General features: G+C 29.5%; 1 protein-coding gene and 1 long non-coding RNA gene across 2 annotated transcripts; both read right to left on the reverse strand.

Annotated features, from left to right (window-relative positions):
- Positions 1–9,404: 9,404 nt before the first annotated feature.
- LOC107877279 lies at positions 9,405–11,587 on the reverse strand. The gene is made up of 2 exons (XR_001676290.2): positions 11,091–11,587; positions 9,405–9,998 (listed from the first exon to the last, which is right to left on the reverse strand). It is a non-coding gene; the product is annotated as an uncharacterized LOC107877279 (long non-coding RNA).
- A 2,572-nt stretch (positions 11,588–14,159) lies between these two features.
- On the reverse strand, positions 14,160–15,815 carry LOC107877280. Its single transcript, XM_016723964.2, has 2 exons — positions 15,432–15,815; positions 14,160–14,797 (listed from the first exon to the last, which is right to left on the reverse strand). Exons 1-2 carry the CDS (start codon positions 15,666–15,668, stop codon positions 14,372–14,374), a joined length of 663 nt encoding a protein of 220 aa, XP_016579450.2. The 5' UTR covers positions 15,669–15,815; the 3' UTR covers positions 14,160–14,371.
- Between the last annotated feature and the right edge of the window lie 284 nt (positions 15,816–16,099).

Genomic DNA, 16,099 nt, shown 5'->3' on the forward strand with positions numbered 1-16,099 from the left:
GAGATTCAAACCCGTTGCGGCATAATCTACATCGATGCAGCAGTATATCTTTTGACTTGTCCCCTCCAAGATACAACAGTCCATCAACGATGTACAACTCAAGCAATTCTGGATTAGTTGAAGCGTCCAAAGCTCCACCACAAGAACACTTTCCTTCAATATATATTTACTCTCTTTGTATAGTGAATTGAGTTAAAGACTTGGAATATTTTCTTTGTCTTAATCTTTCTTTCACTAATATAATTACTCTCTTTTGTATAGTAAATATAGTTGTAGACTTAGATATTTTCTTTGCCTCAATTCTCTTTCACTAATATAATTACTCTTTTTTAGATAGTGAATATAGTTGTAGACTTAGAATATTTTCTGTCTGAACTCTCTCTTTCACTACTATACACTATAATCTTTTTTCACACTTATCATATTTCCTTGTACATAATATATATCAACACAAAGGAAGAAACACCACTAGTTACAGGTGTAGAATTCTTCCATGTATTGAATAGGAAGAATATAGTGTAGTAAAGTGAGTACATGAATAGTCTATAAGTTACAAATGTCACAAGAGTTACAAGAGTAATGAGGTAGATTAATAGTAGATGTTACAAAAATTAAAGGTCACATTCTACCATAAAATAATAATTGAAATAAAGTGTAAGTGGTTATCAGAGTTACACAAAGTAAATACACACTTTTACTCTTAATAATATTCCACTAATGTGCATCGGAGAAATGCAACCATCAACAACACACTTTGTCATTAGATATAATGCACTTTAATATAATAAAATATTAAAATGCACTAACATTCCCCCACTCATTTTAATATTCAAATAAGAGAGTTCTTCACCAATTTAGTTGAAAGGTGACTACTATGCATAATGAAAGTGTCCTCTGCGTTGAACCTTCACTTAGTAAAATAGTACTCCATCCGTTTCAAAAAGAATAACCTAATTTAACTTGGCACGAATTTTTAATAAATATAAAAGATTTTTGAATCTTGTGGTGTTAAATTAAAGATATGTCAAATGTACCAAAATATCCTTCAATCTTGTGGTCTTAAACATGCCATGTGGAAAGTTAAAATTAAAAAGTTGCTAAAAAGGGAAAGGGATCATTCTTTTTGAAACGGACGAAAAAGGAAAGTAGGTCATTCTTTTTTAAACGGAGGGAGTAACATTTACTCCATAGTTAGTAGTGGTCTCAGACTTGAAATATGACTGCTTAAGAAAAATAAAGTATTACTGCCTACACACAACAAACAAGGTGTTGACATAAGCTTTAATAGCCAGCACATTATGGCCACGTGCTATCCCAACTTTTTCATGAGCGTTTTTTATCATAAGCTCCATTTTCATAGGAAGCGGCCTACTTTCACATTTACATAGGTAAAATCTATCAAGGGTGGTCATGTAATTTCGACACCCCGCTCATAAGAGATACAAAATTTCATTACGATTTCTTAGACTTAGCCTTCACAAATCATACAGAAACAAAATGCACTCATATCATAGGAAGGCTTAAATAATAGTGCATCTCACACTAAGTCATCATATGATTCGTTCTTTCCATTGAATCTGGTTATAGGATCTCTAGTCCTCAGCTTGGGTTTCCTCATATACGACTCATGATTTTTTTTATAGGCTCCCCCCCCCCCCCCCCCCCCCCCCCCGCCCCGATGTGATTCAGACCCCTTATCTTGTCATGACCCTACTTAGTTCATCTGTAAGATAATCACATAATTTGAAATACTCAATGTTAGTGGTACCACTTGTCAAATGAAATATCATAATATTATTTTATTTTCACTGATCTGAATTTACTGTTATAAGAACATCTTCAAACTCTATCAATAATGTCGGTGCTATCACAATAACTCAAAATTAGAGAAATCAATTTTCCAACATAAAGTGATTGATCAATTCACTTTTTCAGTAGATGAAGCTAAAATAGTTAGTTCAACCACCATAATTGAGTTAGCAAATTATAATTTATTTTTTCATTTCAGTAAATAGCACCAAGTTATTTTTGTCATTTGCATCAAACACACTTTTAAGTACGACAAGATTTATTTTAATAAAAGAGGCCACAACTTTTTTCAAGTAAATATACTCAATTAACTTATAATAACCTGCTTAAGTACTTTTTTACACAATTTTAGCTAAGTGCAACTAGCCACATATCTCATATTTTATTAGGCTAGTAAACTTTTTTTTTCACATCAATTTCACATATTTGAATCAAAAGAAGTTGCACGGCTCATATAATCAGCAAAATTTATTTCACAATTTTTCTTTTTCACCATAATGTGACATGTCAAGGAAAAGTTAATCACATAATTTAGGTATTTTTCATTTCAAGAATGAAATTTATCTCATCTAAATATTTAATGTCAAGTGGCTACTCAATATTTTTTATTCTTTCTTTGATAACCTGTTAGAGCCAAATATAAAGACTTCAAGTCATATGCAAATTAATAATGACATGTGATTTACTCCAACAATAATATGCACTTATAACACTTTCTAAACTCATTCTCAAAAGTGAAAATGTCATAATTTTGTGGTGATTTTTTCTCGTTTCATTAGCCCCCACTATTTTGAGCATTTGAAATACCACTTTATGTTTATGAAAAGAAGTATCATTTAATTTAAAATAAAAAAATTGGTAATTTTTTTTTTACCTTTTCTTCGCAACTAGTAGAAATGTTTTTTACATTTCATCCCCTTGAATTGGCGGTCACCGTAAGAACTTGGTGCTTGTTAACGTATTTTGTAGAGGTTTTAGAGTTTAATATACTCTTTAGTTTCTATATTATGTGTTCTCTTTGTGTCAAGTTACCTATCTTCTTTTTCATTTAAGTTTGTATTTGTTGTTTCCATTTGGTGTCTTGTCGTGTGGACTGTTTTGCGAAGATTGTGGATTGTTTTGTGCTCATTTGGATACCGTTTGGTATCAACAACAGTCCATCAACGATGTACAACTCAAGCAACTCCGGATTAGTTGAAGAGTGCAAAGCTCCACCATAAGAACACGTTCCTTCAACATATATTTACTCTCTTTGTATAGTGAATATAGTTAAAGACTTGGAATATTTTCTTCACTTCAACTCTTTGTTTCACTAATATAATTGCTCTTTTTTGTATAGTGAATATAGTTGTAAACTTGAAATATTTTCTTTATCTCAACTCTCTCTTTCACTAATATAATTATTTTCTTTTGTATAGTGAATATCGTTGTAGACTTAGAATATTCTTTGTCTCAACTCTCTCTTTCACTAATATAATTATTCTCTTTTGTATAGTGAATATAGTTGTAGACTTAGAATATTTTCTTTGTCTCAACTCTCTTTCACTACTACACACTATAATCTTTTTCACATTTATCATATTTTCTTGTACATAATATATATATCAACGCACGAAAGAAACACCACTATTTACAGGTGTAGAATCCTTTCATGTATTGAATAGAAAGAATATGGTGTAGTAAAGTGGGTACATGAATAGTCTATAGGTTACAAATGTTACAAGAGTTACAAGAGTAATGAAGTAGACTAATGGTAGATGCTACAAGAACTCAAGGTCATATTCTACCATAAAATAATGATTGCAATAAATATAAGTGGTTACAAGAGTTACACAAAGTAAATAGATACTTTTACTCTTAATAATATTACACTAATGTGCATTGGAAAAGTGCAACCATCAAAACACACTTTGTCATTAGATATAATGCACTTTAATATAATTAAAATATTAAAATGCACTAACATTCCCCCACTCATTTTAATATTCAAATAAGAGAGTTCTTCACCAATTTAGTTGAAAAAAGAATACTATGGATAATGAAGGTGTGCTCTGTATTGAACCTTTACTTAGTAAAACAGTAACATTTACTCCAGAGTCAGTAGTGATCTCAAGACTTGAACTATGACTGCTTAAGGAAAATAAAGTATGACTTCCTAAACATAATAACCAAGGTGTTGACATAAGCTTTAATAGCCAGCACATTACGGCCATGTGCTATCCCAATTTTTCATGAGTGATTTTTATAATAAGCCTCATTCTCATAGGAAGCGGCCTAGTTCCACATTCAAATAAGTGAAATCTGTCAAGGTTGATCCTTTATTTTCGACACCCCATTCACAAGAGATACAAAATTTCATTAAGAGTTCTTAGACTCAACCTTCACAAATCATCATAAGAAAAAAATGCACTCACATCATATGAAGGATTAAATAATAGTGTTTCTCACACCAAGTCATCATATGATTTGTTCTTCTCATTGAACTTGGTTATAGTTTCCTCATATGCGACTCATGATTTTTTTTTATAGGCTTCATTCCTCTCATTCGATGTAATTCAGACCCCTTATCTTGTCAAGGCCTTACTTAGTTCATTTACAAGATAATCACATAATTTGAAATACTCAATGTTAGTGGTACCACTTGTCAAATATAATATCATAATATTATTTTATTCTCACGGGTCTGAATTTACTGTTATAATAACATCTTCAAACTCTATCAATAATACTGGTGCTATCACAATAACTCAAAATTAGAGAAATCAATTTCTCAACATAAAGTGATTGATCAATTCACTTTTTCAGTAGGTGAAGCTAAAATAGTTAGTTCAACCTTTATAATTGAGTTAGCAAATTATAATTTATTTTTTCATTTCAGTAAATAACACGAAGTTATTTTTTCTCATTTGCATCAAACACAAAGTATAATAGGATTTATTTTAGGGATAATACCCACGAAAATATCTGAAGTTTAACCGGATTACCAGTTGAGCATACTGAACTTTGCGGGGGTCCTATTAACCCCCCAAACTTTTTTTTCGTATTTTAATGGCATATATCTACCACTTGGCACATGCGTGTGATTCACGTGCATTGAGCGTGTGAACAGTGTTAAAAATGTTTTAAAACTCTTTTTTTTTTTGGCCCAACAGCCCCTTAATTTTATAATTATTTAAATTTTTATATTTTTATTTACTTTTTCATTCTTCTTTCTTCTTTCTTTCTTTTCTTCAACAATGGTTTCTCCATTGTTGAATTGAAATTTAATGGAACTCAATGGTTATAATTTAATGGAACTCACTAATTGAAATTTAATGGATGATTCGAAAGATTCAAACTCGAAAACTCGCTAATTTAATTCCGAGTTTCATTAATGGAAATTGAATCTTGCGAGTTCCATTAACGGAAGATTGAATAGCTTCATACATGAAATTAAATTTTCTAAATCTTTCGAGTTTCATTAATGAATTTTTTGAATCTTCCGAGTTTCATTAACGGAAGATTGCATAACTTCATACATGAAATTAAATTTTCCGAATCTTCCGAGTTCCATTAATGAATTTTTCAAGTCTTTCGAGTTTCATTAATGAAAATTGAATCATGAAATTAAATTTTTTGAATCTTTCGAGTTCCATTCAATTAGTGAGTTTCATTGAATCTTCCATTAATAGAACTCGCTAATTGAATCTTTCGAGTTTCAATGAAAAATTAATGGAAGATTCCATTCAATTATTTGAAAAAACTTTCTTCATAAACTCAATGGAATCATTTGTAATATTTAATATGGTTGTAATTGTGAAAAAATATTGAAAAGTGATAAAATGGAGAAGAAACAGCGCGCGCACCGTACTTCCCACCGAAAAAATTGGGTACACGTTTTGAGGGGGAGATTAATTCCACTTTAAAAAAGTCGGGTGGAATAAATTCCAATTTAAAAAGTATAGGGGGTAATAGGAGCCCCGCAAAGTTCAATATGCTCCACTAGAAATTTGATTAAACTTCAGGTATTTTTGTGGGTATTATCCCTTTATTTTAATAAAACAAGCCACAATTATTTTCAAGTAAATATACCCAATTAACTTGTAATAACCTGCTTAAGTACTTTTACATAATTTCAGCTAAGTGCAACTAGCCACATATCTCATATTTTATAAGGCTAGTAAATTCTTTTTTTTTTTTCACATTACTTTCACATATTTGAATCAAAAAAAGTTGCATGGTTCATATAATCAACAAAATGTATTTCACAATTTTTCCTTTTCACCATAATGTGACATGTCAAGGAAAAGCTAATCACATAATTTAGATATTTTTCATTCCAAGAATGAAATTATCTCATCCCAATATTTAATGTCAAGTGGCCACTCAATATTTTTTATTCTTTCTTTGATAATATGTTGGAGCCAAATATAAAGACATCAAGTCATATGCAAATTAATAATGACATGTGATTTACTTCAACAATAATTATGCACTTATAACACTTTTTAAACTCATTCTCAAAAGTGAAAATGTCATAATTTTGTGGTGATTTTTTCTCATTTCATTAGCCCCTACTATTTTAAGCATTTGAAATATCACTTTATGTTTATGAAAAGTAGTATCATTTTATTCAAAATAAAAAATTAGGTAATTATTTTTTTACCTTTTCTCCCCAACAAGTAGAAATGTTTTTTACCTTCCATCCCCTTGAGTTGAGCAAGTAGAAAGATACTTTACTTGTTATCTCTTCTCTTCCATCTCTTGAAGAGACGTGATGCTGAGATGTTGAGATCTCTCATCTAGATATTCGCAATTTTTCAAACGGTAACAAAACATGAATTCTCCTTAAAATTGTTGGTGTAATATACCACAAATTACAATAATTGTTACAGTTGAAATAAAATGAACAAAGTATGAAAAAAGTAAGATCATCTTCTTCTTGATTGAGGCGCGAATATCTCGCTTTCTTTTAGGAGATTCAAGCCCACTGCGACATAATCTACATCGATCCAACAGTATATCTCTTGACTTGTCCCCTCCAAGATACAACAACCCATCAACGATGTACAACTCAAGCAACTCCGGATTAATTGAAGAGTCCAAAGCTCCACCATAAGAACACCTTCCTTCAACATTTCTTTACTCTCTTTGTATAGTGAATATAGTTAAAGACTTGAAATATTTTCTTTGTCTCAACTCTTTTTTTCACTAATATAATTACTCTTTTTTGTATAGTGAATATAGTTGTAAACTTGAAATATTTTCTTTGTCTCAACTCTCTCTTTCACTAATATAATTACTCACTTTTTTATAGTGAATATAGTTGTAGATTTAGAATATTTTCTTTGTCTCAACTCTCTCTTTCGCTAATATAATTATTCTCTTTTGTATAGTGAATATAGTTATAGACTTAGAATATTTTCTTTGTCTCAACTCTCTCTTTCATTACTACACACTATAATCTTTTTCACACTTATCATATTTCCTAGTACATAATATATATCAACACAGAAAAAAATATCACTATTTATAGGTGTAAAATTCTTTCATTTAATGAATAGGAAGAATATGGTGTAGTAAAGTGGGAACATGAATAGTTTATATAGGTTACAAATATTACAAGAGTTACAAAAGTAATGAGGTAGACTAATGATAGATGTTACAAGAACTAAAAGTCACATTCTATCATAAAATAATGACTGAAATAAAGTGTAAGTGGTTACAAGAGTTACACAAAATAAATACACACTTACTTTTAAAAATATTCCACTAATGTGCATTGGAGAAGTGCAACCATCAACAACACACTTTGTCATTGAATATAATGCACTTTAATATAATTAAAATATTAAAATACACTAACAGACACGAATTGAGTAATATTTTAGAAAATAATAATAGAAGTTCGAAGTTGAAAAATAATATTTGAAAGTTTTTTTTGTGAAACATAACATTTAATCTACTTTTTTATCAACATGATAAAAATATACTTAATATATACTGTATTAGTGTATTTAGTGGGTCGAATTTTTTTTTTAATACACTATGGGTGTATATGTTGTGTAGATGTGTGTGTCCCTCACGATACTTGCATGCTATATATATTGGTTATTAAAAGGAAAAAAATATAATTAGCCACTTTTAAAAATATAATTACACATATATACCCCTATATCCATTAGAGGATTGATTTGAAAAAAAGAAAAAAAAGCCAACAAACACACGAACACGATAACTTGGCGAAAACATAAATAAAGGTGAAAAAAACAAACAAAATCTTATCATAGAATTTCTTCTCTTTTTTATTTTTTTGTTTCTTTTAATAACTAACTTCTGTAATAAGCAAAATCTAAATAACCTTTTTATAAATATTCCGTGGAAAAAGTTTGGACACTTTGATGCTCGTGGCACAAAGTTAGATCATGAAAAGGATGAGAACGCATTTAATTAATTCCATCAAACTCAAATCAAAAAAAAAAAAAAAAAGTCTTGAGGGGATAGGGACAATCAATTATTTCACGAGGCAATTTTTTTATATAAGCTTCTTCCTTCAACTTTTTCATTTTTAAACAAGTTATGATAAGCTTGGCTTTTTGCTTTTAGTAATGCATCAACCTAGAAGACAATGTTTGACGAGGCAATAATTTCTTCTTTTTAAAATAATTTTTTTTCATTCAATATGAATATTTGATATCCATTTTAAAATTTGTAAATTCATATATAAAAAGTTTCAAATTGGAAGTATTTGATTAAGAATAAAGAAATACTTAGTATTTCATCACATTGCAATCCTTATTGGTGAGTCAATAATTTTGATATGCTTCTATAATTTTATTTTATATATGTTAAATTAATTAAGTTTAAAAATAGACAAATTTTTGAATCGTGTAGTTTAGGCATGATACATAGTTCCATAGAATATTTTTTTAAGCATGACTTTTATGCTTAATCAATTTTTAAAATATGTGTATGTCATGCCCTACTAGAACGCGTGTCGCTAATATTTAATAATTAAAAAAATATTAAAATTATAATTATATCTCCATCTGCTTCATCTTACCTTCATTTACTTTTCATGCCAACCATCAACATAAAAAATTAGTCACAGCATTTGACAAAAAGAACCAGTTGAATTTTTTAAGTTTTCTCAATATTCTGATAGTGGTGAATTTTAGAGTTTTAGATTACCTTGTCTATTATTATTACTATTATTATTATTATTATTATTATTATTCTTTAATTATGTTATTATTTTTATTGCTTTTACTAGAATTATCTTTTCTATTTTTCTGCTGCAATAATTTCTGTTTTCATAATATTTTCTCTATAAATATTTTTTTTTTTTTGTAATTTCTATAGATATTATTTTTTGTATTAATCTTAACCTATTTTTTAAAATACCTTTCTTGAACCAAAAATATATAATAAACAATCTCTCTATCTCATATAAAGCAGAAGTAAAATATACATATATCTTACCCACTCCACGCTCCACATAATTCTAAGTTTTCACATCCCAAAAGAAGCTCATACAAAAGATTAAACAATACTTATATAAAGTAAAAAAGATATAAAAGACTCGGAAATGAAATGTTAATGTACCATGCAAATAATGCAATACAGAGGGATTACCCTTTTGCTCTCTCTCCTTATTTCAGTTTCGGCAATTACATTGATTTTCCAATTTTGGACATCCAACGGATTGATTTAATTTATCATATAATCACTCAATTAATAATTATTATTTCATAAAGTCACCTTTTTTATTGTTCTTCAATAAATAAAGTAACTTTCTGAAATAATAAATTTTAATCGAATAACTAATTCTATGAGAAATTAACTCGTCCAACTAAGGTGAAGATCATAACCCCTAATGACGTTATGACTATAGCATAGACCTTACCAATATAGATAAGCACAAACAAAATAAAAATAAACAAAAATACACAACATGAACGTGAAGAAAAATCCATGACTTTGTCACATTCTTCCAAACCAATTTTAGCTTCTTTTTGATGGTGACAAATTGATGAGGTTGATGAGTTTGACCTTGATAACTCATCTTCTGTAGAAGAACAAGAAGATAATGATGATGTAGTTGATGATAAAGATGAAGTTGAATATGAAAGTTCAGATGATGATGATGAGCTTGCTTTCGTTAATGACTTGTCTTTACTGCTCCTCGTCCTCTTTCTTTTTGTTTTCAACTGCCAAATTAAATTGAAGGTACCATAGTCAAGATTTAAACCTTAAAGAAGAGGAGCGGATGCACAGCGTTACGTGCGGTTCTCGAAACCTATAACTTTTGTACGATTCTTGAATTTATATTGAAAAAATTAGTAAATATATAAGAATTATAAGTTGGGAATCCACAAACAAAGTGTGTTATTGGTCTAGTGGTAAAAATTATAAGTTGGGAATCCACAAACAAAGTGTGTTATTGATCTAGTGGTAAAAATTATAAGTTGGGAATCCACAAACAAAGTATGTTATTGATCTAGCGGTAAAAATTATAAGTTAGAAACCCACAACCTTTAAATTCTAGATCCGTCTCTACTTAAGAAGACATTACACTACCTAATTATCAAAAGAAAAATTAAAATTAGCTATAAATTTAGTCGCTAAGTAACGTTAAGACAGGGGCAGATGCAATTGACCTCAATACTTTTGATGTAGAATATTAACTTTGAGTATAAGTCCACTAATATTGTAATAAATAATAGGTGCAAATTCATAATTTTAAATTAAAATGAATTAATTGATAAAAACTTTAAAGATAGAACGCCCTAAAATTTGTTTATTTATTTGTTTTGATTTTTTACCCGCTCTTTGACATCCGTATTGGAGTCCAGGCTAATTTGAATCGCGCACTGTAGAGCCATTCTGAGGTGATGCTTCTAACAAAATTTTCTTTCTACCCGGACTTAAATTCAAGTCCTTTGATTAAAAAAAAAGTAGTCTCACCACTACACCACAATTCATATTTTAAATTTTGAATCAGCTCCCGACTACATAGTTCATAGCCAATTGAATATTTGTCATAAGATATTGGTAATTCCTTTTTAATAAAAATTATCAACAACTTTTACTGTTTAGCTAAATAATTTGTTGGGTAGCTTAATTATAAGATTGGTAGCGCTATTATTTCGAAAAGTTATCTTTCTTCTTGATTTAATTTTTTTTTTAAAAAAAATTAACTTCTTGAGATAATAACTAACTATATGAGTGTTAAGCTTTGTATGAGAAATCTAACTCGTTAAATATGTCAAAAAAATAAAAAGGATAAAAAAGGGACTTACAGTTGAATCTTCTTTGTGGTGTATTTTTACAGAAGAGTGATGGTTACGTATAACAGAGTCCTCAGCGACATCAACAGGTCGAAAACACAGGAAAATTTTGTTCTTCATCAGTTGTGGACGGCCCAAACCTTACTTTGTGAAACTACACTAAATATATATATATATATTTTTTTGTTGTTATTGATTGGGGGCAGTTGGATTTGGTGGAGTGGGGTGGGGGACAAGGGAGAAAGAGTTGCTGAAGAGAGTGAATTTATACTGTATATTATGAAGAGGAGTGGTAGTTGAAAACAAGAAAAGGCTTGTTGTTTGCCAGGTGACCAATTCGGTTGCTTAGCCTTAGGCCGGCGTCCTCCTCCTTTATTTCTCTCTTGACAGTAAGATCAAAGATGTGATGGAAAGCAACCAACTAATTTATATTTATGTCAAATCCTATCATAGGAAAAGAGAAATACGTCCGGTTATATCCGAACCAACCTCCCTACTTCATTTGATATAGTAACATAAATTATGTATATTTTATTCTCTTCAAGCATATTATTATTGTTGTTATCATATCATTGAAAAAGATTGACAAATTTAAGAATACTCATTTCATTTTAATTTGTTTGATCTATATTAGCTGAGCATGAAATTTAAAAATATTTTTGAATCTTCTAATTTTATTTTAAAAGTACATAAATATAATAAAATATTATTTAATCTTACGATCTTAAATATATCATGTAAAATAATAAAATAAAAAATAAATATTTTTAAAAAATAAATTGAAAATATATCAAATAATTTGAGACAGTGAAAGCATTTTGTTTACTAAAAAAACAGTTTGAAGAATTCAAATACTCTTTTATCTCTTTTTTTAATTAATAATAAAGAACTAATTCTCAAAAGGAGGAGCACAAACAAAGGGGATGACCTTGTCCTACCTACTTTGATGAGGTAACAAATCTTTAACAAGTGTGCATAAGATAAGAGCCAGACATGTACTAGATATTCCTAAGATTATTTTATAGTCTCTATATATTAAAATTTATGATAATATTGCATTACTTTTGTTGCTATAACAACCTCTATGGTTGTTTTTCTAATTTAGGTGCATTTTAATGATTTTACCTCTTATTTTAATTGCTTTATGATATTTGTAGTCTGAGAGTGTGGATGACACGATTATCAAGATGGTCGGATAAAAATTAGGTGAATTTAATTTTGAACGGTTAATAATTAATGAAAATGAGTTCGAAATAGAATTTTGACACTTTCGTTAGCTCCGAAATGTGATTATTGAATTAGTTGAATCTTTGATTCTGTTTTCAAGGTGTTTGGATGGATTGATCAGGGTCGTTGGATGGAAATTTGAAAATTTAAAGATTAAGAATTGGCTTCAGTTAATATTTGATCAAGATGACCTCGAATCAGCGTTTTAATGGTTCCAACGTATCTGAGAAATCGTTTTCAATCTAGAAGCATAGCTGATTTGTCTTCGGGGATTTCTACCGAATTCCGAAGGTCTATTTAAAGATTTTTAGATCTTAAAATTATGGAGCCCCGTCGTGATTTCAAGCTGACAAATATATTCTATCTTTATCTTCGGTTACTATCTTTGTATCAGAATTTGCCCTTCCAAAGTTGGATGGACTAAGCTGGTGAGACATTGATCCGGTAACATGAATTTCGGGATCCTTCGAGGTTGAATTACATTCCTCTTTTCGATCTTCAGGGGTATATTTGTTCAACACTTCTTAATTGGTCCCTCGCCATCAGATATATATGTGACAATTGGATACTACTCCTCTGCCTAAACAGAACTGGTTTCATCTCATACAATATTCACTTTGAGACAAGTTCATACATATTGTATTTGAATATTTGAAGTCCCGTGTAGCTGAAATTCTGGTATATATAGTTAGAATTTAATCATATTTGTCTCACTTCAATCATTTTTACTTAAATTTCAGTCATATACTGCTAAAATTTAAACATTTTTGTTGTACTTCAGTATTTATGCATAAACTTCAAATAGAATTGATTGAAACCAGACAAAAATACGGAATCCAACTATTTTTATCTAAATTTAAGGCAAAAATTACTAAACTCCACCATATATATAATTTGTCAAGCTTTAACTCTAGACATTGCATGAATGAAGTGGATACATGTGTAAATTTGATTTGATTTTATTTTTTTAAAAAAGTGGATACAAATATTGATGGTATATACAGACTATCCTGTTAAATACTTACACCATATTAGAGGTGGTGGGATCATTTTTTTAAATGTTGTATTACTATAAATACTCTTGCTAACTAACAAAAGAAATATACGTACGTAATTAACTCATAAATCAATGTTAGGCCATAACAAATTTCGCATTAATTCAAGAATTTGAGGTCTGTAGTTTTTAAACTTTACCATTCTATACGAACCAAAAATCATTTGAACAAATTCCTCAATTAAGATAGTTTTCATCAAGTAACAAAATACTGACTTGGGTGAAATCAAGATCGACAAAACTCGAATTGCTAAATGTTGTCATATTCATAACATAAAGAATCAAAGTTTTAAATTATGCTCATAGTTCCGTACTCTCTTTGTCCTAATCTTATGATTTATTTTAATTCGGCAAGACTATGGAAAGAATACAACATGTGAGTTGTTTAATGCAGTATCTGTCGAGCAATATGCATATATTTTCGTCAATTTTGCTTTCATGGGCACTCGAACTCATACCTCTGAGCTAAAAGTGACGGGTGCTTACCATCTGAACAACTCCCTCTTATATATATTCCGGACATTCAATTTGTGAAGACAAAATTCAAAGGATAATTTTTATGAAAGAGCATTATAATTGAACTTTTTCTTGGGAACTTTAGAAAATATTTACATGCATGTAATAATTAGAAACTATTTAAAAGATATCCAACATCAACATCTTCGTAATTTTTCGTTTCATTCCAAAGATATCAAAACTTTTTCTAGGGGAAACAAAGAATATAGTAGGCTAAAGTCTTAAAGTTTGTCAGCATTTTTCATTTTGACAACTCAATTGACATGTTAAACACAAAATAACAGTCAGTCAAAAATTGTGCGTGTTAATTACTCATATAAAAAGCAATAAATAAAACAACTACATGTTTGCCTATGAGCCAAACAAAAAAAAGGGCTCCTACAAATAATGTATTGCTGTTATTAGTCTAATATTCCAAAAGAGTAACATAAGCTATAGTCTTGAAGTATTATTCACTTCAAAAACTCTCTTTTTTCAAGTCAACAATTTAATGATCTCATGACTTGGACCTTGACTCAGACGACTTCGTTGCATTTTCCCTTTGCTCCAAAAATTGACTCCTATAAGGGATAGAATAGAGCCATGATAGTGTTAATATTATGGCCCAATATTTACCTAGAAAAATCTTCATGAATAGAGCAAAGACAATTAAATACAACAAGGAACAAGAGTCCTTTTTCTTCTGGTTATCACATGAATATGATGATGTTGAAGTAGTAATAGAAGTGTTTGGCTTTGTCCAATTTGATGATAACAACTTCTGAGATTCATGTGAAATTGAACTGACTTTTTCTTGTGTAACTTCCTCAACTTCCATTTCTGGTTTTCTTGATTCATGATTTTCCAATTTCTTGAAGCACTTTTCATCTCTATTCCAACTGGCTTTACTCTTCAATTCAATCTCAAGTTGCTGAATATTTCTCTATATATGAAAAAAAAAAAAAAAAAAAAAGAAGAAGAAAACATTGGCATAAATCAGAAAGCACAGCAGGGGAGTGAATTGTGGGCTTTTAAGAAAAAAATTCATTCGAATCTTAATCACTAAAATTAATTAGGAATAATTAGTGTTTGATCAAACCAAGTATAAAGTAGATTAATACTACAAACTTCCTCCATCCCAATTTATGCAAAGGGAGTTCCAGAATCAAATACTTAAATTTTACTATGAGTTCGAGTAAAAATTCTTCAATTTCTTTTTTTTTTAAGTAGAATTTATATATTTGAAAGTTACATAGAAATAACTACAAGTTAACGTAGCTAATGATTCAAAAATTTAAGAAAATTGCAATTAAAGGAAAAGCTGTTTTATTCTCCAAATAGTAACACACCTTCATAAAAAAATGGGACGACAAAACACCTTCGTAAAAAATGATGTTATTGGTTCAGATTTAAGAAAATCCTAGTAAAAGAAAGTTATCGAACTATTCAAACAGTAACAACTTCACATAAAATGAAGCAGTAAGGTGCAAAAACGTAAAGAAAGACATGATATTCTTTCTAAGCAATTAAATGATCATAACAAAACTAACACTTATATACAAGATAGAAAGACTAACCAGGGGATCTTGAAACAATATGGCTTTAAACAGTCGAGGGAAGTACTTGTATGATGAAAACATTTTCCGACGAGAATAACTTGGATGTTTGTGTGGTTTTGTCAAAGATGGCACTGTTTTACTCTCTGGTTCTGTTTGAACAATTTCAGTAGATGAAGGAAAAAGAACAACATCAGAAGAATCATCATCTGCTTCAACTACAGAGGGACAATAACAAAGGCAAAGTTTTTTCTTCATGGTTAGTTGGTTACAAAATTTGCAGAGAAGTTTCTGTTTTTTAATTCATTTAAGGGGCAGTTACAGGTAGTGCACGACATAAAAGGAGTAAGAAAAGGTGCGAGAAATATATGCTCACTTTTGTTTGGTGACTATTTGACTCTCTTCAAGTCACCAATGTCAGGCAGTTTCGGACTACTTTATTACTCCATTACACTAATATCATTTCATTTGGATTTATTAAGATAATAAACAAGCTTAACTTTACTAATTTAAGTAAAGATCAAATAATGTTTGCAGAAAAGAATGAGTTCATTTCTTGTTTTTTTTTTTATTGAAAAAAATTGAAACCAAATAGGATGACTTTATGAGATACTATAAATATTGGTTAAAATAAAAGTGACTATCTAAAAAATCAAACCTATAGCCAGATGCTTCGAAAACCATACTTC

Source organism: Capsicum annuum, chromosome 7, assembly GCF_002878395.1.
Source record: "Capsicum annuum cultivar UCD-10X-F1 chromosome 7, UCD10Xv1.1, whole genome shotgun sequence".
Lineage (NCBI taxonomy): Eukaryota > Viridiplantae > Streptophyta > Magnoliopsida > Solanales > Solanaceae > Capsicum > Capsicum annuum.

Coding starts and splice junctions, on each gene's coding strand:
- LOC107877280 (XM_016723964.2), bottom strand. CDS start 15,668: ATGAAGAAAAAACTTTGCCTTTGTTATTGTCCCTCTGTAGTTGAAGCA. Junction 14,798..15,431: donor TATTGTTTCAAGATCCCCTG/GTTAGTCTTTCT, acceptor TTTCATATATAG/AGAAATATTCAGCAACTTGA.